General features: G+C 38.0%; 1 protein-coding gene across 1 annotated transcript in view; it reads right to left on the bottom strand.

The window, feature by feature from the left end:
• LOC128687157 (mediator complex subunit kohtalo) overlaps positions 1-27,637 on the bottom strand; it is a 144,484-nt gene that overhangs the window by 13,070 nt on the left and 103,777 nt on the right. Inside the window, exons 33-39 of the mRNA XM_070092567.1 lie at positions 22,004-22,159; positions 21,432-21,580; positions 18,085-18,178; positions 17,805-17,945; positions 10,164-10,299; positions 1,705-1,845; positions 159-336 (exon numbers count right to left, since the gene is read on the bottom strand). Of these exons, the coding sequence (XP_069948668.1) occupies positions 159-336; positions 1,705-1,845; positions 10,164-10,299; positions 17,805-17,945; positions 18,085-18,178; positions 21,432-21,580; positions 22,004-22,159 (995 nt within the window). The remainder of the gene's footprint in view (positions 1-158; positions 337-1,704; positions 1,846-10,163; positions 10,300-17,804; positions 17,946-18,084; positions 18,179-21,431; positions 21,581-22,003; positions 22,160-27,637) is intronic.

Raw genomic sequence — 27,637 nt, 5'->3', positions numbered from 1 at the left:
TGGACTGAACCTCTTGGCTTTGTAATTTTGTGCAAATACTGTATTATTATTGGTATTATTAAAATATTTAAGCACAGTATATTAAAGCAAAATGGACGGTAAATTTTATATACAATTGTCAAGGAAGCAATAATTATAACAACAGATGGGGGTACTACCTTATCATAGGCCCCTGACGACTCATAGTAGCCATGGGTCCAGTAGCCATGTTTGTAAATCCTGGGTTGGTAGACTGACCCGTCATGATTCCTGGTGGTCCTGGTTGGCGCTGACAGAGCATTTGTCGAATTGCTACTCGACTATGTGAAATAGAGGCCTGGAACCTAACACCACCAGCTGGAAAAACAAGAAATTCAGGTTTGTAATGTTAAAAACTTTGTAATGAGCACTTGATAAACTTCTCAAATGAAAGTTACAAAAGCTTCATATTTCTTATCAGGAAAATATTAAGTATGCATTTGATTTGTCATGTTTGCACACTTCTGGCAAGACAGCTACTGAATGAATGATGGTGAATGTGTTTCCATTTTTGGGTCACCCTACCTTAATGGGAGACCAAGTATTTAAAAAAAAAAAACACAAATTAAGTATGCACTTTATATAGACAATCTTATTTTTTAATTTTATTAGTAACAATTCCTATACAACTGTCTTTAGCAGAACATTAATCTTCACTACACAAAAATCAGAGAAAAATCACAGCTGCACTGCATTAGTGTGCATATACAGTATCAAAGTAATACTTTCTTTAAACTCACATTTGCAAGAACATTCAATTATACTATATAATGTTCTGAATATCTACGTATATTTTAGTTAATACTACAAACAGATCACAAGTAATAAAATCTCAGTGATATATATGAATACACATTGCATGGACCAAGAGAAAAACCCAAATTCAAGGCATTATTTATCTTAAATACCTTTGTATGCATAGTCACATTATAAGGATAATAATAATTCTAATAGCTTACAAGGATATTGAATAATGAATGTTTTTCCTTATTTTTTTTTGTTTTTTACAAAAACTATGCTATAATAGTCCATTTGATACAAGTATTATTTTTTAAAACACCGTCTGTCTCCTACCAAGGTAGGAGACAACTAGTGTCTTATAATAAAAAAAAGAGACAAGAGTTGTAACCCTACTTAATGGGGCGAGAAAATGTGAATTCCGTATAGAGTATATGCAGTAACTGGGAGAGAGAATTATGATCTTTTCTCAGTAATGACAAGTTCTCTAGCAATTACTCAGTCTTTTCTTTAAATTACATCTCTGAATCAAACTTTGGCTCGAATGATTTTGTGGATAATTGCTGTGTAAAGACTGATGAGATTTACCTATGCACAAACACATCTTATACAAGTGCCAACTGCCACTTTGGGCACTGACTACTAACATTTTCAAATTGGCAGAAATTAGCATAATTAAAATTTTTTTTTTTGAGGTTTTTAAACATCTCTCCTGAGTGAAACAGAATTTTCTCATTTATAATAGCTGATCTAAACTGGATGTAAGCAGTTTAAGCAGAGTAACACCATTTTAATTTGACTAATGTGAGTCAAGGGGTTCACACACACATGCTTAACACCTGTTTACTTCAGCACCCACCCATCTCAGTGCAGCAAAAAAAAGCAGCAAATAAGCAGTTTTGTAAGCCATGTTTTGGGGCAAATATGCAATTACTGTGAGTATAATACCTTCAGCAGTCTCAAGGCTACTGGTTTTAATATCCCTTATATTAAACTCTGTTCCTGTCTTCAGTGGAGATTGGTCATCACTCTTTTTCGTGTATGCATTACTAGGATTTTTTTTAAACCTTGTTGTAAGTGGCCAAGGTTCTGTGGAAATAAAAAGAAAGAATAATTTATGAAAATAAGAAAGAAAAACAAGCCAAGAGTCAAAGAATTAGCCAACCTTTACAGTAACGTTGTTCTAGAATGTTTACTAAGTACAGTATGTACATAAAAATGAGTCCATCTGTATTAAGCTGAATCCTATAATATTTACATCACTTTCTAAAGTAACCCTTTTACCCATCACAACAAAATGTTTTGTTATGCCATGCTTGCAATCTACAAACTGATGACCATTCTACAATCACTAGAGCTGTGCTCAATACTACAGCATATTTTATTAAGTGGTTAAAAAGCAAGGGTTTAAAGTATGATAAAATTAAATACCCAGAGAAACTTTTTTTCCAAAGTTTCAAATTTTTAATTATATGAGTAACAAACTGCTTTCAGTACAATGGTGTATTGAGATGAAACAGTCAACACCTTGCTATAATTCTACCACTGGGATGCTGTACATGGCAAACTATGTTCTATTACAACACTAAGCAATCTTTTCATAACACATCATTCTGTTTATTCCCCCACAGTAATATGTGACATACACATTGCCTTAAGTTGTGTTCCTGTACCTTACATCCATTTTGTCTCGACTACTCTTGTTGTCTATTATTGGGTTTATCATGTCTGCTCTTGCTCAACTCAATTTTTAAAACTTTACATTTAGTGTTTTCGTTTCCAATAAAAAAGTCACTGATATCTTTCATGTTACTCGTGAAATCCAATAAATACTTATTTAACAAGGCAATTACATTTCTGCAAATGTGCATGCACCCTAAATTTGTGCTAAATGAAACGAATAACATGAGCAAAACACGAGGCTACCTGTAGGTCTCACAAATCTCAAAGTTAACTTACCCCACATTTATACTGCCCTTACATGTAGCAGTTGAACATCTTGGAGAATGAGGTGTATTGATCTCAGTCTACTGGGCCCAAGAGTAGATTTTGAAAGAGAACTGTCAGTAGTTAATGGCAGTTTTGGAGTGGCAAAGTACTGCATCCTATTATACCTCCAGTCTGTGTTCCTTGTATTACAGTAGTATAGACCTGATGATAAAAACAGTTTCAACTGCTCCAAAATCCTTATTTCAGACGAAGACTTTTTTTCCATATTAGGATCAGTATCAAAGAACACTTTTGTAACTTCATTATGTGCAAGCAGATTCTCACATATTGGTTGTAATTTTAGCATTTTCTTCTTTCCCTTATCCTCATGCTGTTTCTCTTTTTCCTGGGAAGTGATCATCCCCAGCAATCCTTTTCCAGAAGGTTTAATGTTGCCTTCTTCCAACATATCCACTTGCTTTATATTCTTGAAACCCTTACCTCTCAAAGTTCTTGCCAGGTACATAAGCTTCTTCACCTCATTAATTTCAAGGAAATACCTCGAAAATCAGGAAGCAGAGGCGGCTCTACCAGTAATTGTTACTACCCAGCAATCTGAACTGATTGTGTCACTTCAATCCATGACTATCTTGATGTGCGTAAGTGTATTTACAATGGTGAACCTATGCCAGAAGATTTGAATTTTCATTCATCATGCTTATAAGCTTTTTTCATGATTCTACCTACATAGGTGTATCTGAGATTCCTTATAAGTTTCTGATCAACTAAAGATATTAAAGAGGCCATGTGGGAGTAGTAAAAATAAAAACTTGTACATTTTCCTTATGATTCTGCAAACAGGGATGATATTATGTATGACCTCTTGTTAAGACAACCAAACAATGGGTAAAGAAGTTTTAATCACCTCTCAGGGCACTTATTTTTTCTTTAAACACTCTGGCTATGTTCCACCAAGGTAGGGGTGACCTAGAAATGCACAGGCATCACAATTCAAATGACCCTTTAAAATACAACATTCCCATCCCTCCAGAGTGAAGGCACTTGATTTCCTACCAACAGGGCTCAAGTCCTCTGAATAATTCATAAATGTTGCCTTGATTACACTCCAACAGCACATCGGGCCATAAAAAAAACAATTGTCTCCACTTGCTCCAATTTAACATGCCCACATAAGCTGCTGGATACTCAAGCCCCCTAGCACTCACACTCTCCTTTATCCTTCCTGGGATGATCCCTACCCCTTCTTCTTTTCATGCCAGATTTATATACCACTTGATTATCCTATTTTGCTCCATTCTCTGTAAATGTAGAAAACACCTTTTCAACCCCTCCTCATTCCTCTGAATCTTACCAATGGTAACCCTCACACTCTTCTTCGATTTCAACACTCTGAATCCTCTGCAAAATATTCACACTACACATTGCTCTCAAACATGACACTGTCAATGTCTCCAACCTCCTACTCTGTGTTGTTATCAATATACTGTAATATGGTATATTCCCATTCTTTTTTTTTTTTTTTGCCTTCACAGATACCATTAACTTCCTCGACACACCACCTACATCTATGAATATATTCACTTCCTCCATATTCCCTCCTGCCAATTCAGGATTCTGTAAGCAGCAAATCAGCACTGGTTTTCACTTAAAATCTCCTGATGCACTGCAGAAAAGAAGAGAATTTAAAAGATTTTTAGCTACCTTAAAACAAGGTGTAAATGGTTCTTGTTAGCTGATGCAGATTATCTATTTGTTATTACAGTACAACGCCCTCTTCTAGCTACAGAAACAGAGCTATGCTCATGCTATCCCACCTTCAGTGATTAATCTATCATGTCACTCTAGACACCCCCCCCCCCAAAAAAAAAAAAAACTCTCTGAAAGAAGGGTGTTAATGTTGCAGTTTTATAACTGTAGTAGTATAAGCATGCCTCTGGCAAGACAGTGATGGAGTGAATGATGAAAGTTTTTCTTTTTCAGGCCACCCTACCTTGGTGGGAGATGGCTAATGTGTTAATAATAATAAAAAAATAAATAATATGAAATACAAACTACTTAACAGGAATGGATGTTCTCTTGGCTATTTATTGATCTGCAAAAGGTTTTTAACACTTGTCTTCAAACTGAAGAACTGCAGTAAGGACACACACAGATTACTATGCAACATAACCATAAAGAACATACCATCATCTACTCTACCAATACATATTGGTGACCACCAAGGTGGCATACTAGGCCCTTTTCTACTCCTTTATAACAATGAACTGCTGAATGCCACACATTGTAAGTCAATACTCTTTGCTGATCACACCACTTTTATCTTATGAAATACAAATCAAAATGCTTTAGATGACATAGTTAATGATCAAAAAATGCCTACATTTGGATGACAACTGACAAAGTTACATTTTGTACATTGCATTTGGAAATAAACCAAACAACCAAGTAAATCTTATTAAAAAGTACCAAATACTAAAGAACAAAAAAGGTAAAAGATAAATTCCTAGACAAATTCAAATTTAACACTCAAGGGCATATCAAAGAAATTTTAAATATCAGAAGGTATTTCTCCAAAATTTGCTACATTCTCCATGTTATACTGCTTGCAAAATGTTGTACTTCATACTGTTCTATTCATATCACTTGTATGGATTTGCGAAAGATCAACAGCAGCAAATTACCTATGATCAATCATCACACAATAGAAAGCACCCATTAGGACCATAACAAACTCAAGCATTAGACAACACACAATATCCTTTTATTCATAGCTCTAAATTTACTTTATACCACAAGTACAATAGACACATCAAACAGTTTGGTATATTTTCAGGCCCTTGAACTGCAGATCTGGCCTAGATCTAAGAGAAAAGTAACAAAGAACATAGGCATCACACTAGAAAAAAAATCAAAGGCCCTCCAATTAACCGAACAAGTTGAGTTCCTGAAAATTATTTGTAACTCTTAAGTGTGCTGTACTCAGAATTTATTTTCTTATAAAAATGCAAAATGTAATGGAGAAGTAGATTCCACACTATTCGAGAAAAACATACAAACCCAATAATTAGGTTTAGGTAAATGTGCCTTTTTAACTGTAAATAGCAAATTAATGCGCTGTTAACCCGTAAACGGTCCAAACGTATTTATACGTTTTTACCGCTAGTGCCCCAAACATATATACAGTGGACCCCCGCATAACGATTACCTCCGAATGCGACCAATTATGTAAGTGTATTTATGTAAGTGCGTTTGTACGTGTATGTTTGGGGGTCTGAAATGGACTAATCTACTTCACAATATTCCTTATGGGAATAAATTCAGTCAGTACTGGCACCTGAACATACTTATGGAGTGAAAAAATATCGTTAACCGGGGGTCCACTGTATACGTTTTATTTGCCATACATTCAACATTGCCACGATAAGCCTGAGTCTCCTAGACATGAGAGAATGGGTGTGCGCACTCACTGTGCACCATATTAAAATAATTGGGGATCCCTGGGTACCATATGCTCTTTTTTCCTATTAAAAAAAAAAAACTTTTTTTTTCTCAAAAAAGTTGGGGCACTACGGGAGAGAACATATATATACGTTTGGACCATTTACGGGTTAAAAATACATTTTAACTAAGGTTGGTAGACAGCAACCCCCCAGGAAAGTACTACCATCCTGCCAGATGACTGTGAAACAGAAACCTGTAACTGTTTTACAAGATGGTAAGATTAATGGAGTCTTTTTCTGTCTCATAAACATGCTAGATAACAGGTGTATCTTGCTACTTCTACTTACACTTAGGTCACACTACACAGGCAAGCACATGCATATATATACATACACACAACTAGGTTTTCCTTCTTTTTTTCTAAATAACTCTTGTTCTTCTTTATTTCCTCTATTGTCCATGGGGAAGTGGAAAAGAATCTTTCCTCCGTAAACCATGCGTGTCGTATGAGGCGACTAAAATGCCGGGAGCAATAGGCTAGTAACCCCTTCTCCTGTAAACATTTACTTAAAAAGAAAAGAAAAACTTTATAAAACTGGGATGCTTGAATGTGCGTGGATGTAGTGCGGATGACAAGAAAGAGATGATTGCTGATGTTATGAATGAAAAGAAGTTGGATGTCCTGGCCCTAAGCGAAACAAAGCTGAAAGGGGTAGGGGAGTTTCGGTGGGGAGAAATAAATGGGATTAAGTCAGGAGTATCTGAGAGAGTTAGAGCTAAGGAAGGGGTAGCAATAATGTTGAAGGATCAGTTATGGAAGGAGAAGAGGGAATATAAATGTGTAAATTCAAGGATTATGTGGATTAAAATAAGGGTTGGATGAGAAAAGTGGGTCATAATAAGCATGTATGCACCTGGAGAAGAGAGGAGTGTAGAAGAGCGAGAGAAATTTTGAGAGATGTTAAGTGAATGTATAGGAACCTTTGAATCACCTGAGAGAATAATTGTGGAAGGGGGCCCTAAAGTAGGAGAAACATTTAGAGAGGGTGTGGTAGGTAAGTTTGGGGTGCCAGGTGTAAATGATAATGGGAGCCCTTTGGCTGAATTTTGTACAGAAAGGGGTTTAGTTATAGGTAACACATATTTTAAGAAAAAGAGGATAAATAAGTATACAAGATATGATGTAGGGCATAATGACAGTAGTTTGTTGGACTATGTATTGGTAGATAAAAGACTGTTGAGTAGACTTCAGGATGTACATGTTTATAGAGGGGCCACAGATATATCAGTCACACCCACTTAATTAAGAAGGAAGGAGCATTGCTGCAGGCCTACTGGACATTAACCTCCAATTATTTCTCAATAGCCTCACTTAATTTTTCATTGTCTTCCTCTTTATTTGTTATTCGCAACTCGATAACAGTCCATGACAGACTAAAATGTTAACCTGTTCTTATTTCCAATTTGTGGCTTAGTTGTTAATTGTTCCAACCAAGGAGCTGACTAATTCTTAACGGTAGTAAGCTAAAGTTTATCATATAAAATTTTTTTTTTTTTTTTTTTTTTTTTTTTTTTATTATCACACCGGCCGATTCCCACCAAGGCAGGGTGGCCCGAAAAAGAAAAACTTTCACCATCATTCACTCCATCACTGTCTTGCCAGAAGGGTGCTTTACACTACAGTTTTTAAACTGCAACATTAACACCCCTCCTTCAGAGTGCAGGCACTGTACTTCCCATCTCCAGGACTCAAGTCCGGCCTGCCGGTTTCCCTGAATCCCTTCATAAATGTTACTTTGCTCACACTCCAACAGCACGTCAAGTATTAAAAACCATTTGTCTCCATTCACTCCTATCAAACACGCTCACGCATGCCTGCTGGAAGTCCAAGCCCCTCGCACACAAAACCTCCTTTACCCCCTCCCTCCAACCCTTCCTAGGCCGACCCCTACCCCGCCTTCCTTCCACTACAGACTGATACACTCTTGAAGTCATTCTGTTTCGCTCCATTCTCTCTACATGTCCGAACCACCTCAACAACCCTTCCTCAGCCCTCTGGACAACAGTTTTGGTAATCCCGCACCTCCTCCTAACTTCCAAACTACGAATTCTCTGCATTATATTCACACCACACATTGCCCTCAGACATGACATCTCCACTGCCTCCAGCCTTCTCCTCGCTGCAACATTCATCACCCACGCTTCACACCCATATAAGAGCGTTGGTAAAACTATACTCTCATACATTCCCCTCTTTGCCTCCAAGGACAAAGTTCTTTGTCTCCACAGACTCCTAAGTGCACCACTCACTCTTTTTCCCTCATCAATTCTATGATTCACCTCATCTTTCATAGACCCATCTGCTGACACGTCCACTCCCAAATATCTGAATACGTTCACCTCCTCCATACTCTCTCCCTCCAATCTGATATTCAATCTTTCATCACCTAATCTTTTTGTTATCCTCATAACCTTACTCTTTCCTGTATTCACCTTTAATTTTCTTCTTTTGCACACCCTACCAAATTCATCCACCAATCTCTGCAACTTCTCTTCAGAATCTCCCAAGAGCACAGTGTCATCAGCAAAGAGCAGCTGTGACAACTCCCACTTTGTGTGTGATTCTTTATCTTTTAACTCCACGCCTCTTGCCAAGACCCTCGCATTTACTTCTCTTACAACCCCATCTATAAATATATTAAACAACCACGGTGACATCACACATCCTTGTCTAAGGCCTACTTTTACTGGGAAAAAATTTCCCTCTTTCCTACATACTCTAACTTGAGCCTCACTATCCTCGTAAAAACTCTTCACTGCTTTCAGTAACCTACCTCCTACACCATACACTTGCAACATCTGCCACATTGCCCCCCTATCCACCCTGTCATACGCCTTTTCCAAATCCATAAATGCCACAAAGACCTCTTTAGCCTTATCTAAATACTGTTCACTTATATGTTTCACTGTAAACACCTGGTCCACACACCCCCTACCTTTCCTAAAGCCTCCTTGTTCATCTGCTATCCTATTCTCCGTCTTACTCTTAATTCTTTCAATTATAACTCTACCATACACTTTACCAGGTACACTCAACAGACTTATCCCCCTATAATTTTTGCACTCTCTTTTATCCCCTTTGCCTTTATACAAAGGAACTATGCATGCTCTCTGCCAATCCCTAGGTACCTTACCTTCTTCCATACATTTATTAAATAATTGCACCAACCACTCCAAAACTATATCCCCACCTGCTTTTAACATTTCTATCTTTATCCCATCAATCCCGGCTGCCTTACCCCCTTTCATTTTACCTACTGCCTCACGAACTTCCCCCACACTCACAACTGGCTCTTCCTCACTCCTACAAGATGTTATTCCTCCTTGCCCTATACACGAAATCACAGCTTCCCTATCTTCATCAACATTTAACAATTCCTCAAAATATTCCTTCCATCTTCCCAATACCTCTAACTCTCCATTTAATAACTCTCCTCTCCTATTTTTAACTGACAAATCCATTTGTTCTCTAGGCTTTCTTAACTTGTTAATCTCACTCCAAAACTTTTTCTTATTTTCAACAAAATTTGTTGATAACATCTCACCCACTCTTAATTGTGCCACATAAGGACCTATGATCAGCTTGAGCCAAGATTTTTGTTCATCACCAACTGCTTACTAAGGTATATATCATGCAAGAGGTTAACATTTGTTCACTGTTATACAGTGCCAAGCACTTATATTTTCACCTTTACACTCTACTCGAAAAAGTAGAGCATCCACCTAACATGCATGTTAGTTAATTTAGGGAAAGTTTTGTTCCATGGCCACTAAATCGCCTTATCTAACATTAAAAATTATGGAAAATTAATTTTGAGTTCTAAATATTCTGAATGCAGTACTTACCTATTACAGTACTTGCAATGCAGTCAAAATACCTGAAAATACTTTTTACCACAGGCAGACACTCAATGGATATAATGTGTATATTCTGTTTCATCAAGGCGTAGACCCACCTGGTGGTAAAGGCTGCTGAGTGTAGAATGGCTGCTGCTGCTGAGGTGGCTGTTGCTGCCCAAATCCTGAGGCCCACTGTGCTGGTGCTGGTCCACTGAACCCAGGGCTCTGGTATGTCATAGCTGGCATAGTGGGCTGCAGCAATACATTCTGTCAGTACTATAATTTAACAAGTGTCCTACTCATTTGTACAAATTTTTCTCCCCTACCCTCACACATACTCACTAGTCCTTATGTATACCCATGACCAGTTTTGAGTTCCTATTCCTACAATCTGGCCTAGGGGTTAAGCTTTTCTGGTGCTTGCCTGGTCAACCAGGCTGTTGTCACTGGTAGCCAACTGTCTCACCTATCAATCACAGCCTGGTTTATCAAGCACTTATGCAAGGTAGCAATTGAGTTAGCTCCTGAAGATGATGGTGGCAATGGTGGTGGTGGTGGTGGCAGAAGCGGCAAAGGTTATAATAAGAAGGGAGTAGTGGTAAAGGTTACAATGTGCTAAGTACAAAGAAAGCCTTTATCATGCCAGGGCATTTAGGGCAGACTAATCCTAGTACATAATAACTACTTAAATCTAGACAACATAAGAGTGGTTAACTTGTATTAAAATCTTTATTTAATCTTAATATTAACGCAAGGTAGTCAAGTTGGAGGTTTATAAGAATAATAATCTTGAAGTTCCACATAATAAATACAATATTATAAATAATGGTTCAAACAGTAATATTTCATGGATTGGCAGATGTTTAATAGACTAGAGGTCATATAAATTAATATTTGGGAGAGTTGATTCAAACTGATTAGAAGTTGTTTCGGTTGGTTTGGCTGGTACTGAAAGATGAGATGATTTTTAACCCTTTGAGGGTCGACAGGCCCTCTCCGAAACTCGTTCTCAGGGTCGGCCAAATTTAAAAAAAAAAAAATTATTTTCTCTTATGAAAAGATAGAGAATCTTTTCCCGATCATAATGACACCAAAAGTTTGAAATTTGATAGAAAACTTACGGAATTATGCTGTCGCAAAGTTAGCGGTCTCGGCGATGTTTACGCATCGGCGATTTTGCCCACTTTGAGCCCCATTTTCGGCCAATTTCACTGTACTAGTCGACAAAAAACATGAATATTTCGCTAGAACTCCATTTTTTCTATCGAATGGGTGCAAGAAACCACCCATTTATAAATTCACCTATCCAGTACAGTGGTCAGAATTTAGCAATTTTGCCAATTTCACACAAATTTCAAAAGATGCCAATTTCCGAATAGGGTCCAGAATAAACAAGAAAGACATTCCTGGCACTAAAATGACATTTCCTCTAGTGATTAGTCACGTCTCAAGGCCCCTCATATATTCTTTTGCTTTCCACTTTGAATTTTTATTCTCACAAAAAATATAAGATTTACTGTTATGCAGACTATTGCATTAGTGTAAAAAATGGTATAAATATTATTGGTGCACTTGTGAAAGAATATTAGACTCACCAGTTGACGTGTATTTCACACTTGGCACGATTTGTTTACTTTTGAAGTTTGGTAAAAATCGAACATTTCTGCTACTTTGAGCTCAATTTCAAGGCACCTTTCATTGTAAAACCAGTCAAAATCATCTCAATTTCAGTAATATGTCTTCCATTCTATAAAATGAGACCAAGAAAACTAGAATACAACAATAAATACCATACGAAAATACACTGCAAAGTCGCTGATTTATTAAAAAAAAATGGTCAAAGTTTTTTTTTTCTCATTTTGCACTGTGTGCTGCAGGATTTTTTTTAGACTGTGCACACTGACCACATAGACCCATTCTTTCATATGAAGGCCTACCAGCTTTCTCCCACTAGATTTGAGGACGCTAGAATTTATGAGTACTAGTACGTCAAAAACCCCTACGCGTAAGACGTACTAGTACGACGAAAACCCTCAAAGGGTTAAGCAAGGCCCTAATTTATAAATACAGTCAGGGGATCCTTTACCAATTCAGGTAGTGAATTCCAGATCTTCGGGTCCTTTATGTGCATTGCATTTTCACAATGTAGTATTTTTTTTTTTTTTATTATTATCACACTGGCCGATTCCCACCAAGGCAGGGTGCCCCGAAAAAGAAAAACTTTCACCATCATTCACTCCATCACTGTCTTGCCAGAAGGGTGCTTTACACTACAGTTTTTAAACTGCAACATTAACACCCCTCCTTCAGAGTGCAGGCACTGTACTTCCCATCTCCAGGACTCAAGTCCGGCCTGCCGGTTTCCCTGAACCCCTTCATAAATGTTACTTTGCTCACACTCCAACAGCACGTCAAGTATTAAAAACCATTTGTCTCCATTCACTCCTATCAAACACGCTCACGCATGCCTGCTGGAAGTCCAAGCCCCTCGCACACAAAACCTCCTTTACCCCCTCCCTCCAACCTTTCCTAGGCCGACCCCTACCCCACCTTCCTTCCACTACAGACTGATACACTCTTGAAGTCACTCTGTTTCGCTCCATTCTCTCTACATGTCCGAACCACCTCAACAACCCTTCCTCAGCCCTCTGGACAACAGTTTTGGTAATCCCGCACCTCCTCCTAACTTCCAAACTACGAATTCTCTGCATTATATTCACACCACACATTGCCCTCAGACATGACATCTCCACTGCCTCCAGCCTTCTCCTCGCTGCAACATTCATCACCCATGCTTCACACCCATATAAGAGCATTGGTAAAACTATACTCTCATACATTCCCCTCTTTGCCTCCAAGGAAAAAGTTCTTTGTCTCCACAGACTCCTAAGTGCACCGCTCATCCTTTTCCCCTCATCAATTCTATGATTCACCTCATCTTTCATAGACCCATCCGCTGACACGTCCACTCCCAAATATCTGAATACATTCACCTCCTCCATACTCTCTCCCTCCAATCTGATATCCAATCTTTCATCACCTAATCTTTTTGTTATCCTCATAACCTTACTCTTTCCTGTATTCACTTTTAATTTTCTTCTTTTGCACACCCTACCAAATTCATCCACCAATCTCTGCAACTTCTCTTCAGAATCTCCCAAGAGCACAGTGTCATCAGCAAAGAGCAACTGTGACAACTCCCACTTTATGTGTGATTCTTTATCTTTTAACTCCATGCCTTTTGCCAAAACCCTCGCATTTACTTCTCTTACAACCCCATCTATAAATATATTAAACAACCACGGTGACATCACACATCCTTGTCTAAGGCCTACTTTTACTGGGAAAAAGTTTCCCTCTTTCCTACATACTCTAACTTGAGCCTCACTATCCTCGTAAAAACTCTTCACTGCTTTCAGTAACCTACCTCCTACACCATACACCTGCAACATCTGCCACATTGCCCCCCTATCCACCCTGTCATATGCCTTTTCCAAATCCATAAATGCCACAAAGACCTCTTTAGCCTTATCTAAATACTGTTCACTTATATGTTTCACTGTAAACACCTGGTCCACACACCCCATACCTTTCCTAAAGCCTCCTTGTTCATCTGCTATCCTATTCTCTGTCTTACTCTTAATTCTTTCAATAATAACTCTACCATACACTTTACCAGGTATACTCAACAGACTTATCCCCCTATAATTTTTGCACTCTCTTTTGTCCCCTTTGCCTTTATACAAAGGAACTATGCATGCTCTCTGCCAATCCCTAGGTACCTTACCCTCTTCCATACATTTATTAAATAATTGCACCAACCACTCCAAAACTATATCCCCACCTGCTTTTAACATTTCTATCTTTATCCCATGAATCCCGGCTGCCTTACCCCCTTTCATTTTACCTACTGCCTCACGAACTTCCCCCACACTCACAACTGGCTCTTCCTCACTCCTACAAGATGTTATAGATGTAGTAGGCATAATAATATGAGTATATGTAGTATGTCTTGTATATTTAATAAGTTCAGGTTTTTGAAAAGTGGTGGGGTGTGCTGTCTAGCACAGGAGCTGGTAATCACCCACACAGCAGCTTTTTGCTGGGTTATTAAAGGTTTAAGGTGGTTGGTTGTGGCTGATCCCCAGGCACAAATACCATAGGTGAGATAGGGATATATTAGAGTGGTATAGGGTAAGCAGTGTCATTTGGGGTACATAGTATTGTATCTTGGAAAGGATGCCTACTGATTTGGAAATTTTCTTGGAGATATGCTGGATGTGGGAATGAAATTTAAGATTACAATCAAAAAGAAGACCTAGAAATTTCCCCTCAGTGTGTCTTGTAACAGGGGAACTGTTTATCAATATATTAAGTTGGATATTTAACCCCTAAACGGTCCAAACGTATATATACGCTCTTACGCGTAGCGCCCCAAACGTATATATACATTTTAATTTTCCTACCTCCAAATTTGGCACAATTGGCCTGAGATGCCTGGTCAGCATAGAATGGGTCTTAACACTCGGTGTGCACCACCATATTAAAAAATCTGGGACCACTTAGTACCTTGTGGGAGCGCCAGTTAAATTGAGTGCCAGCTAGAGCAAACTGTGGCATACACCAAGGATTCACTGATGTAATGTCATATTAACACTCCCCTTTTAAGAGGAAAGTGATGTTAACCCCAAGTTTAGGGTCTGTCTATCTCTGTCTCTTTCTATTTATCTCTGTCTGTCTATATCTATCTGTCTCTGTCTATCTGTCTCTCTATCTCTTTTTATCTGTCTCACAGGTACACTCAAATGCAATTATACATAGTGTATATTACCTAGGATAACCTAAAAAAATCCAAAGTGCTCTACTGTACTTGTAGATATAATGCATGTGAATACCCGTTGGTTCACAGTGGCTCTCTCTGAGACAGAGAGAGAGACAAGCAGAGAGATGGAGAGACAAGCAGACAGAGAGACAAGACAAAGAGACAGAGATACCAGCTCATCAAATGTCATCCCTTATCTCTGCACTATCTCATCTTATCTCTGCACCCTCGCTGGTGCCCACCCATCAAATGTCATCCCATACCTCATCACTGCCCTCTCGGATGCTTGTCACATTGCTTCAAGGGAGCTTCTTCCTTCTTCCTTCCTCCTCCTTGTTCTTCCTTCTTCTTCTTCTTCTTCTTCTATACTCCCATGTATCCAAAACATTGCTGGGACCTATAAATGCTTTGTATATATTCCTAGACAATAGTAAATGACCAAGGCAGGTTTAAATGTCCACCTGTCAATGTGTTTGTGACAATTTGAGTACAATTTCAATGCCTAATATTAGTGTCAGAACAAAGATTGCTTATGAAATGCCAAGAAATACAATAAATTGCAATTATCAGAACATAAAAATTATATAAAATATAAAAATGAGAAAAAATGGTATTTTGGCAACACTTTCTCAAAGGACAGGACTCGATGTTGCTGTCAGGTGAGCATTAAGTGCCAACTTTGCAGCCTCATATCTCAGTAAGTACTGACCCTATTTTTTTTATTTTAATCCTATCACACTTAGAAAATTTTTCTCTGTGTTTCAATGGAAAAAAAAAAACATTTTTTTATTTTTTTAAATATTTCAGGGCACTGGGCGAGAGAACGTATATATATATATGTTTGGACCGTTTAAGGGTTAAGGGATCATTATCAGATATAAAAAGCAAAAGTAAAATTGTTGTACGTCAAAAGGGGTTCAAATAATGACACATACTGGTATACAATAGTAATATACAAAAGCCACCATTTGAATGCCATAGGTTTGTTTCGTCATATTGTAGTACAAATGTACTCTTATTAAATAGTAAAATCAATAATCTTAAAAGCAAACATGAAATATTTTTAAATGCATGAAAAAACTACATCAAATCAATATGCAGTCCTAGAAACATCTACTTGCACACATCAAGACAGTGAGTAGAAAAAGAACACAGCCATGAGTACTCTAAGAGAAATATGGCTGCACTTTTTTAAGGCCTCTGGGATTTTACATTGATATAAGTTCATTTTTTTTTCAAAGAATATCGAGTGTTCGTGCTAACAGTACTTTACACTTCTTCATAAATAAGAAACTCCCCAAATCCAGCCCATTTTTTATTTCTTTTTTTTTTTAATTCTATGGGATTAGTGCTTAAGATATTTATATAATTCATAGGGCAGTCAGAGGTAATGAAAAAAGTTTTATGTATGCTTCACTCCACTTTTGTTAAGTGTATTGCTGAACACTGAGTCGTACTGGTCTTTTGAGATTTTGCTCATTTCTTTTTCGTTTTGAGTGTATGAACTTCCCGTTAGCAAATGTTAATTTTTGTACAAATATTTAGCTTTTTTTTTTTTTTTTTGTTATTCCTAGGATAGTTTTTGTTCTCTTTGTGCTTCTTCCATCTGGTATGAGTGTTTAAGTTTTTGCTATTTATTAGTAATCTCTCGTTCCTTCAATGTGATGTATATTCTTGTTTTTAAGCAATTCAATAACTATTTTTTCCTTTATGTTTCCTTTCTATTCTGCAGCTTTTTTGTAGGCTCAGTGGAACATAATTTATATTTAACCTTTCCATGCACTGGTGTAGATTAGAGTGCTCAGGACTCTGTGAGTTCCTTAGCTGTTACTGACAGTGGTTTATACAAAGATAATTATTAGATTTTTGTTCTCCACTTCAATACCTAGCATTTCTAGTGTATTATTTGATGAATTACTCAGTTCAGCACAGCATAGTGTGTCTTTAACAGAGCCCTACTCCTCCCTGTGACTTACTTATTCTCTCACATATATAAATATTGTACGTAATTTTTGACCCATACCTCACTGTCCAAAATGTCCCTTGTGAATGCTCATGACAAAGTGTGTATTAGCTTCTGTGAGGAGCCCATTTGTGTAGTTAACTTTGTAATTTTTATTTGTTTCCAAACACTGAAAGTTGGCAAAAATGGGAGGAGGCATTACCACTTGGGATGTTCAGGCTTTATTAATATTCCTGGTGATTTTTTATCCAAATATTCTTCCATATTACAAACTTCCTATTTTCTGTCATATCCATTTTACTCTCCATTCCTTCTTTATTAAACTGCATTTTTTCTCACATATAATTATTTTGTTAACACATCGGCCAATTCCCACCAAGGCAGGGTGGCCCAAAAAAGAAAAACTTTCATCATCATTCACTCCATCACTGTCTTGCCAGAGGGGTGCTTTACACTACAATTATAAAACTGCAACATTAACACCCACCCTTCAGAGTGCAGACACTACTTCCTATCTCCAGGACTCAAGTCCGGCCTTCCGGTTTCCCTGAATCCCTTCATAAATGTTACTTTGCTCACACTCCAACAGCATGTCAAGTATTAAAAACTATTTGTCTCCATTCACTCCTATCAAATACGCTCATGCACACTTGCTGGAAGTCCAAGCCCCTCGCACACAAAACCTCCTTTACCCCCTCCCTCCAACCCTTCCTAGGCTGACCCCTACCCTGCCTTCCCTCCAATACAGATTTATACACTCTTGAAGTCATTCTGCTTTGTTCCATTCTCTCTACATGTTCGAACCACCTAAAAATATACACACAGTACCCAAAGAAACAATTTAGCTAAGATAAGTACAATATATTACTATATGTAAAAAGAAGAAAAATTTTATGAAAGAATTTCTTCTTTTTCAGGTCACCCTGTCTTGGTGAGAGACAGCTGGTGTGTTAAAAAAAAAAAAACACTTACACTAGCCATGTTGTTGACACTGGCCACTTGTCTGGGCGCTCGTCGCCTGTTACGCTGCGCTTTGCCTCCACGTTTTGATGCAGCTCGTGGTGACTGGTCTGAGGTAGGGGTATCTGGAGCTTTCACTTCTTCCTTCACCTGCTATAATAAAAAAAACAAAAATTTTAAGCACATTAACCAAAGAAATATAAAAACTCAACAATTTTAAAGCACAAATAGAGTGACGAGAATAGTCATGCATGAAAGATGATGTAATATCTAGAGATCTTAAATGACTTACCTGCTTGTCTGTTACAGGCTCCAAATCTTCTGGAGGTAGTGGAGGAGGTTCAAGGTAAAAGGCTACAGGCTTCGTCACTGTATGTGTATGGAATCTACAACATGTAAAACAGAAGTAAAATACAATGTAAGAAAAAGGATTAAAAAGATTTAGTTCATCGACTATTTCCTACAAAGGCAGGGAGACCCATAGAGAAAAAATACACTCACTTTCCAAAATATTAATTTTTTTTTATTAGGAACTGCATAAAAAAGGGAGGATTTTCAGATAACTGCTCTCAGCATTTGAGTCACATTCTATGACCTGCATGGTTTGACTCATGAAATCGTAATAAGACAACTGTAAACAAACCATGGTATGGGTGGGGCTTGAACTTGCAGAAGGTGGCTTACACGCTGGCCTGGGGTTTTATGACTCACTTGCCACAAGTTCAGGCCCCACCAAAACCATGGTATGTATGGTTTACAGAGCAATAACTCTAACCACCTTGTCCATGGAACTGGAAAAGAAGAGCCAGACATAATTTTTATATAACAATAAGAGCTTTTAATTGAATAAAACTGGTATAAATAACTGGGAAACTGGCTAACTGGACTTGAGTCCTGGAGCATGTTAGGTATAGTGCCTGCACCCTGAAGGATGACTCACGAAATCGTAATGACACGATTGCAAACAAACCATACCATGGGCGGGATTTGAACCCGCGGTCAGAGAGTCTCAAAACTCCAGACCATCACGTTAGCGACTCTCTGACTGCGGGTTCAAATCCCGCCCATGGTATGGTTTACCCTGATGAATGTTTAGGGATGTTGCAATTCAAAAGGTCATTCAAACTGTGGTATCTGCACACTTTTGGCAGAATAGTTATTAAATGAGTGATGGTGAAATGTCTCTCTTTCTTTGGGTTTCACTTTCATAGTGAGAAATGGCCAATTCTGCAAAAAATATATATATATATACTATAACTCCTAAAATTGGTGAAAATCATGAAATCTCTAGCCCATTTATTATCAAAAATGCATCTAGTGAGCCACAAATAACCCGCACATAGAAGAGAGGAGCTTACGACAATGTTTCAGTCCGACTTGGACCATTTACAAAGTCACACTAACGAGAAGGAGAGCAGGATGGGTATATATAGGCAGGAGGTGGTAGTGGTATTAGTAGTGGAGGTGGATAGAAGTAGTAGTGGGGAGGTAGTAAGAGTAGGAGGGGCCAATCAAATACTAAGAAAGAGGAGCACTGCAAGGGAGCTGGAGCCCACAGAGGGTAAGAGCAAGAACACAGAGGGGAAGAAAAACAAGTAAATAAAGAAGGAACAAATACACAGGGCAGAAGAAAGACAACCCAAAGGAGAAAAAGGAAAAAGGAAAGGGGAAGAGGGAGAGGAAGAAAAAAGGAGGAATCAGGTTAGATCATGAATCAGGAATCAGGTTACATTGTAAAATGCTCCAAACTTCAGAACACTCGTGACCTAACCTGATTCCTCTTTTTTCTTCTTCTCCCTCTTCCCCTTTTCTTTTTCCTTTTTCTCCTTTGGGTTGTCTTTCTTCTGCCCTGTGTATTTGTACCTTCTTTTTTTACTTATTTATTTGTTTCCTCCCCTCTGTGTTCTTGCTCTTACCCTCTGTGGCACCAGCTCCCTTGCAATGCTCCTCTTTCTTAGTATTTGATTGGCCCCTCCTACTCTTACCACCTCCCCACTAGTACTTCCTTCCACCTCTACTACTACCACTACCACCTCCTGCTTATATATACCCATCCTGCTCTCCTTCTCGTTAGTGTGACTTTGTAAATGGTCCCAGTCAGACCGAAACGTCTCATAAGCTCCTCTCTTCTATGTGCGGGTTATTTGTGTATAGTTCCAATCACGGTATTGTGCCTTTTTTTTGTTATTTCTAGTGAGCCTTATGATGATCATATCAATCATGTCAATGTTGTCATTCCAGATGCACATCATTCATTCATTCACCATCTAATCACTACAGTTCAAATGTTTGACAAACTCTCTGCAAGATGTAAAAAGTCTCTTCAATTATTTCCTTCACGGATTTGTAGGATTTATCTGGGTTACATTATTGTCATATTAAAGATAATTAAAAATGCCTATAAAACCTTGTACTTGCAAATATAGTAGAGAAAATAGTTATAAAAACTATAATTTACCAATTTTTAGCAAATAATTTAGTAGTGGTCACATTAATGCAAATAATAAGCAGCACAAGTGGGTAAGAAGCAAGCAGCACAAGTGACTGATCAAGTGGGTAAAGCAGCAAGCAGCACTGGTAACTGATGAAGTGCATGATCTTTTGTTGGAACAAAGGATGTTGAGGCATGGGAAATCTGGAAAAACAGACGGGACGTGCAACTATGACCACCCTAGAAAATGCCATGCCCATATGACAACAGGAAAATGCAAACTCCCTTCCTGTAAGCTTTTTCACCCTGAACTGTGTACCTCTTCAGTACAGGAAAGACTGTGCTATAACTTAAATTGCCAGGCACACCATCTAAAGGGGACAAAAAGATACAAAACATCCAGGCCATGGGAAAACCTGGGTAGTCACAGCCACTCAAGAGGGAGAGGTTTTTTAGTGCCAGGAAGGAAAAAAAAACTGGCAGGAAATGGCAGAAATCGTACACCAAATCCAGTCATTCCTGGAGTGGAACCACAGTCGATGGCCTCCACTCCAAACCAACAGATACAGATACTAATGCCGGAAAAAAAATCCCCCCCCAGTACCAACAATACCACCAGTCCGATGACATTCTTCTTTGCAAATATACAGGGTCTAAAGCCAGCAAGAAACAACAAAATACCTTTCATCCGTGGACTGCTTGCAGAGGCAAAGGCAACGTTCGCGGCTTTCACTGAGACCCACATAAGGGATCACTTGGACAACGAAATATGGATCCCAGGTTACAACCTATACAGATGTGACAGAGTGAACAGGCAAAAAAGGGGGGGGGGGGTTGGCCTGTACATTGCAGAGTCACTTGTTTGCACAGAACTGCTTAATGCCTCAAATGATGTAGTGGAAGTTTTAGCAGTAAAGGTCAAGAACCAAAACCTAGTCATTGTGGTAGTCTACAAGCCTCCGGATGCAACATCCCAGCAATTCCAGGAACAGCTGTTAAAAATTGACCACTGTGTGGAAAATCTTCCAGCTCCTGCACCCAACATCTTGCTCCTGGGGGATTTCAACTTAAGGCACCTAAAATAGAGGAATATAGCAAAAAAATATAGCTACCTTAAGTACCTACTGTACGTAAGGTAGTACAGTTTTTATTACAAATCAAATAACTGGAAAGATCTCCTTATTAAAGAAAAAATAATGATGGCTCACCTTAGTAGTCGATGAGCTTCTTCATATTTGAGAGGTTTGCGCTCAAGTCTAGTGGCACCAAACCATGCCCATGACAGAGGAGCAGGATTACGATGACCATCTAAAATATCCCATGGACTAAGCTTTTGTTTCTCTGCTGCTTGCAAACCCTTTAATGCAATTCAGTGACATTAAAAAAGTGACAGGTAAACAGTTAAAACCTTATTAGATTAAAAGCAAGTTCTTTAAAATATATTTTTTGTTTGTTTAAAGTTACATTATTTACTTTAGTACATATATTTAATTCATAGTGATGTATGGAGAAGCTTAAAGGATACACAGTATATATACGTGGTGCTAGCAGGAACCATTGATAGGATTAATCCTTAAGGGTTCCAGGAATCTTCACCCCAATGACCTAGTTTCAGACCCAGGTCTCCTAAATTGGCAAGTAAATAATATAGAAATAAGTACTATTAAGAAGCACACAGGAAAGAAAAAAGAAAGTTTATAGTGAATGTAAATAATGTGGTTATATAATTACATATATCATTCTTTCTTAGCAAATATTACATTAATTCTTAGAGACTTACATGTTTCTTGTCCTTGTCAAATTCTTGTAAGCGATTGCCTTTAGTGTCTGTGACAGATCCCCAGGGTTCAAGAGTTATGACCTCTGCCTGCAACTTAGGCAGTGGAATCAACTGTCGCACCAAGCGCAATGACACATTGTTACGCTCCCCAATTTCCTAAGAAACAAATGGAAATATTTGTTATACTGTATACTTCATTTTTTAACACATCTGTTGTCTCCCACCAACATCACTTTAATGCAATAGCATTTCCCACCAAGGCAAGGTGGCCCAAAGAAAACATTTGCCTATTGTTTCTTAGCTGTCTTTCCAGAAGACCATAAACATAGTGGTCCAGTGATGACTCACTGACCATAATGTCCCCATTTGTCTTATCAAGTGAAGGTATTATACAATAAAATTTAAGTCTTGACTAACCAGTTTTCTTGAATACCATTACATACAACAATATTCAGATTGCAAATCAATTCCTAAATTTAACTCGCCTCCACTAAACCTGACTTAACTCCTTCATATGCTTGTTGGATGTTTAGTCCTTTACCTAAAAATACCTCTTTCCAACCATTCCACAACCATCTCTTCTTACATACATCCCCTTAATGAACCTATCTTCATTTTTTTACAGGACTAAACTATCATCCAGTATTTTCATTTCTTAATTTCTTGTTCTCTGCATAACAAATATATCATGATAAATTAGACACATGTGCAACTCTTGGGTATCTTTATTGAGGAAACGTTTCGCCACACAGTGGCTTCATCAGTCCATACAAAGGAGAATCTTGAAGAACAGGAGGAGAATGAGGTAATCAGTCCCTCAACCTAGAGTCGATGTGGTCAGTCCATGGACTGACCACATCGACTCTAGGTTGAGGGACTGATTACCTCATTCTCCTCCTGTTCTTCAAGATTCTCCTTTGTATGGACTGATGAAGCCACTGTGTGGCGAAACGTTTCCTCAATAAAGATACCCAAGAGTTGCACATGTGTCTAATTTATCAACATGTCGGTTCTCTGAACCATTCATCTACAAATATATCATACACTGATCACAGGCAGTATTTCCACTGGTAGACAGCAACCATACAGGGAGGTACTACCATCCTACCAAGTGAGTGTAAAAAGGAAGCCTGTATGTATTTCTTTTACATGATGGTAGGATTGCTGGTGTCTTTTTCTCTCTCCTAAACATGCAAGATTTCAGGTGCTTCTTGCTACTTCTACTTACACTTTGGTCACACTACACATACATGTACACATTTATGTGTCTACACTCATCTGAGTTTTCATTGATTTTATCTTAATAGTTCTTTTCTTATTGCTTTTCCTGTCATATCCATGGGGAAGTGGAATAAGAATCTTTCCTCCGTAAACCATGTGTGTTGTAAAAGTCAACTAAAATGCCGAAAACAATGGGCTAGTAACCCCTTTTCCCGTATAACTTGCTAAATAGAACATAAGAACATAAGAAAGGAGGAACACTGCAGCAGGCCTGTTGGCCCATACTAGGCAGGTCCTTTACAATTCATCCCACTAACAAAACATTTGCCCAACCCAATTTTCCATGCTACCCAAGAAATAAGCTCTGATGTGCAAATCCCACTCAAATCCAACCCCTCCCATTCATGTGCTTATCCAACCTAAATTTGAAACTACCCAAAGTCTTAGCCTCAATAACCCAACTAGGTAGACTGTTCCACTCATCAACTACCCTATTTCCAAACCAATACTTTCCTGTGTCCTTTCTAAATCTAAACTTATCTAATTTAAATCCATTACTGCGGGTTCTCTCTTGGAGAGATATCCTCAAGACCTTATTAATATCCCCTTTATTAATACCTATCTTCCACTTATACACTTCGATCAGGTCTCCCCTCATTCTTCGTCTAACAAGTGAATGTAACTTAAGAGTCTTCAATCTTTCTTCATAAGGAAGATTTCTAATGCTATGTATTAATTTAGTCATCCTATGCTGAATGTTTTCTAATGAATTTATGTCCATTCTGTAATATGGAGACCAGAATTGAGCTGCATAATCTAAGTGAGGCCTTACTAATGATGTATAAAGCTGCAGTATGACCTCTGGACTTCTGTTGCTTACACTTCTTGATATAAATCCCAGTAATCTATTTGCCTTATTACATACGCTTAGGCATTGCTGTCTTGGTTTAACCCTTTCAGGGTCCAAGGCCCAAATCTGGAGTCACGCACCAGTGTCCAAGAATTTTCAAAAAAAAAAATTTGTTATTTTTTCTTATGAAATCGTAGAGAATCTTTTTGTGAAGGTAATAAAACAAAAAGTATGAAATTTGGTGGAAAATTGGTGAAATTATGCTCTCGCGAATTTTGAAGTGTCAGCGATATTTACGAATCGGCGATTTTGCCGACTTTGACTCCCATTTTAGGCCAATTACATTATTCCAATCAACCAAATTCTTAGCTATTTCACTAGTATTACTTCTATTCTATCGATTGAGCACAAGAAATTGCCAAGTCAACTGTTCCAACTGCAAAATAAAGTGATCGGAAATTGTTAATTTGGCCAATTTAACACAAAGTTCAAAATATTCCAATTTCAAAATAGGGTCCAGAATAAACAATGTAGGCATTCCTGGCACTAAACTAACATTTCCTCTGTTCATTAGTTATGTTTTGAGGCTTTACAAATAAATTCCATTTTGATTTTTTATTCACATAATGAATTTTTATTCACACCAAAAAATAGAAGATTTACTGTTATGCAATACTGTAATAATTGTATAAATATCATCACCATATTTGTGAATGTATATTAGACCCACCAGCTGACGTGTATTAGACGTGTGAGGTCGTTTGTTTACTCTTGAATATCGGCAAAAATTTAACATTTCCGCTACTTTGAGCTCAGTTTCAAGCCATTTCCAGTGCTAAAACCAATCAAAATCATCTCTATTTCTGTAATATGTCTTCCATTCTATCAAATGAGACCAAGAAATCGCAAATACAACTATAAAAAACATACGAAAAAACACTGCAAAGTTGCTGTTTTAATCGAAAAATCATGATTTCATTTTTTTTCTCTCATTATACACAGTGTGCTGCAGGATCTGTTTTATGTGGTGCACACATACCACATAGATGTATTCTCTCATATCTAGGCCCAAATGTACTACTCACAGTTTATCAGAGTGAGCTGAGCTCATGGCGTAGATCTACGGTTTGGACCCTGAACGTAAAGCCGTAGATCTACGGGACGGACCCTGAAAGGGTTAAGGTTTCTGCTTACCATAACCCCCAAGTCCTTTTCGCAATCTGTATGGCTAAGTTCTACATTATTTAAATTATAAGTGCTAGGGTTATGGACACTCCCGAGTGTCAGAACTTTGGATTTATCTATACTGAACTGCATCTGCCACTTTTCTGACCAAGAATAGAGTTTGTCTAAATCCTCCTGAAGTTCCATAACATCTACGTTTGAATCAATTATCCTACCTATCTTTGTGTCATCGGCGAATTTGCTCATATCACTAGTAATTCCTTCATCAAGATCATTGATATATATTATAAACAACAACGGGCCCAAGACTGATCCCTGTGGAACGCCACTTGTTACTGATCCCCACTCGGATTTAACCCCATTTATGGACACTCTCTGCTTCCTGTCTGTGAGCCATGATTCGATCCACGAGAGGACCCTTCCCCCAATGCCATGAGCTGCTACTTTCTTCAACAGTCTTTGGTGCGGAACTCTATCAAATGCCTTACTAAAATCTAAGTAAATAATATCAAATTCTTTATCGTGGTCAACAGCCTCAAAAGCTTTACTGAAGAAAGTTAATAAATTAGTTAGACAAGACCGGCCTCTTGTGAATCCATGCTGAGTATCATTAATCAAGCTATGCTTATCGAGATGGCTTCTTAGAGTCTGAGCTATAACTGACTCTAGTAATTTGCCTACAATTGAGGTCAGGCTTATTGGGCGGTAATTTGACGGTAACGACTTGTCCCCTGTTTTAAAAATAGGAATTACATTAGCCATCTTCCACATATCAGACACTACACCTGTTTGAAGAGATAAATTAAAAATATTAGTTAATGGTTCACAGAGTTCCATTTTGCATTCCTTAAGAGCCCTTGAAAAAACCTCATCAGGACCCGGTGACTTATTTTGCTTCAGTCGGTCTATCTGCTTCACAACCATTTCACTAGTGACTGTGATGTTACATAATTTATCTTCGTCTGGCCCACTATAAAAATTAATTACCGGAATATTATTAGTGTCTTCCTGTGTAAAAACCGAAAGAAAATAATTATTTAAAATCGAGCACATTTCATTCTCTTTGTCAGTAAGATGCCCATAGCTATTTTTAAGGGGACCTATCTTATCTCTGACTTTTGTTCTATATACCTGGAAAAAACTTTTTGGGTTAGTTTTAGAATCCCTAGCAACTTTAATTTCATAGTCCCTTTTAGCTTTTCTTAAATCAAAGTGGGATGTCTGAATGTGCAGAGATGATGTGCAAATGATAAGAAAGAGATGATTGTGGATGTTATGAATGAGAAGAAGCTGGATGTTCTGGCGTTAAGTGAAACAAAGCTGAAGGGGGTAGGAGAGTTTCAGTGGGGAGAAATAAATGGGATTAAGTTAGGGGTTTCAAATAGAGTTAGAGCTTAAGACAGAGTAGCAATAATGTTGAAGGATAAGTTAAGGCAGAAAAAGAGGGAATATAAATGTATAAATGCAAGGATTATGTGGTGTAAAATAAGGGAGGTATGTGAAAAGTGGGTTATAGTAAGTGATTATGCACCTGGAGAAGAGAGAAGTGTAGAGGAGAGAGAGAGAAATTTTGGGAAATGTTGAGTGAGTGCATGGGGAGTTTTGAACCAAGTGAGAGAGTACTTGTGGTTGGGGATCTCAATGCTAAAATGGGTAAAAATGTTGTGGAGGAGTAGTAGGCAAATTTAGGGTGCCAGGGGATAAATGAAAATGGGGAGCCTTTAATTGAGCTATGTGTAGAAAGAGGTTTGGTAATGAGTAATATGTACATATTTTATGACAAAAAGGATTAATGAGTATACAAGGTATGATATAGCACGTAATGAAAGTAGTTTGTTAGATTATGTATTGGTGGATAAAAGGTTGATGGGTAGGCTTCAGGATGTACATGTTTATAGAGGGGTAACAGATATATGGGATCATTATTTAGTTATAGCTACAGTTAGAGTAAGAGGTAGATGGGACATAAGGAAAATGGCAACAGCAAGTAAGAGAGAGGTTAAAGTGTATAAACTAAGGGAGGAGGAAGCTAGGAAGTGAGATATAAGCAATTACTGGCAGAAAGGTGGATTAGTGCAAGTATGAACAGTGGGGGGGGGGGGATTGAAGAGGGTTGGGATAGTTTTAAAAATGCAGTATTAGAATGTGGGGCAGAAGGTTGTGGTTATAGGAGGGTGGGGGCAGGAGGAAAGAGGAGTGATTGGTGGAATGATGAAGTAAAGGATGTGATAAAAGAGAAAAAGGAAGCTTATGAAAGGTTTTTACAAAGCAGAAGTCTTATAAGAAGAGCAGAGTATATGGAGAATAAAAGAAAGGTGAAGAGTGGTGAGAGAGTGCAAAAGAAGAGCAGATGATAGAGTGGGAGAGGCACTGTCAAG

Source organism: Cherax quadricarinatus, chromosome 40 (genome assembly GCF_038502225.1).
Source record: "Cherax quadricarinatus isolate ZL_2023a chromosome 40, ASM3850222v1, whole genome shotgun sequence".
Classification (NCBI taxonomy): domain Eukaryota; kingdom Metazoa; phylum Arthropoda; class Malacostraca; order Decapoda; family Parastacidae; genus Cherax; species Cherax quadricarinatus.
This window is presented reverse-complemented; position numbering and strand designations above follow the sequence as displayed.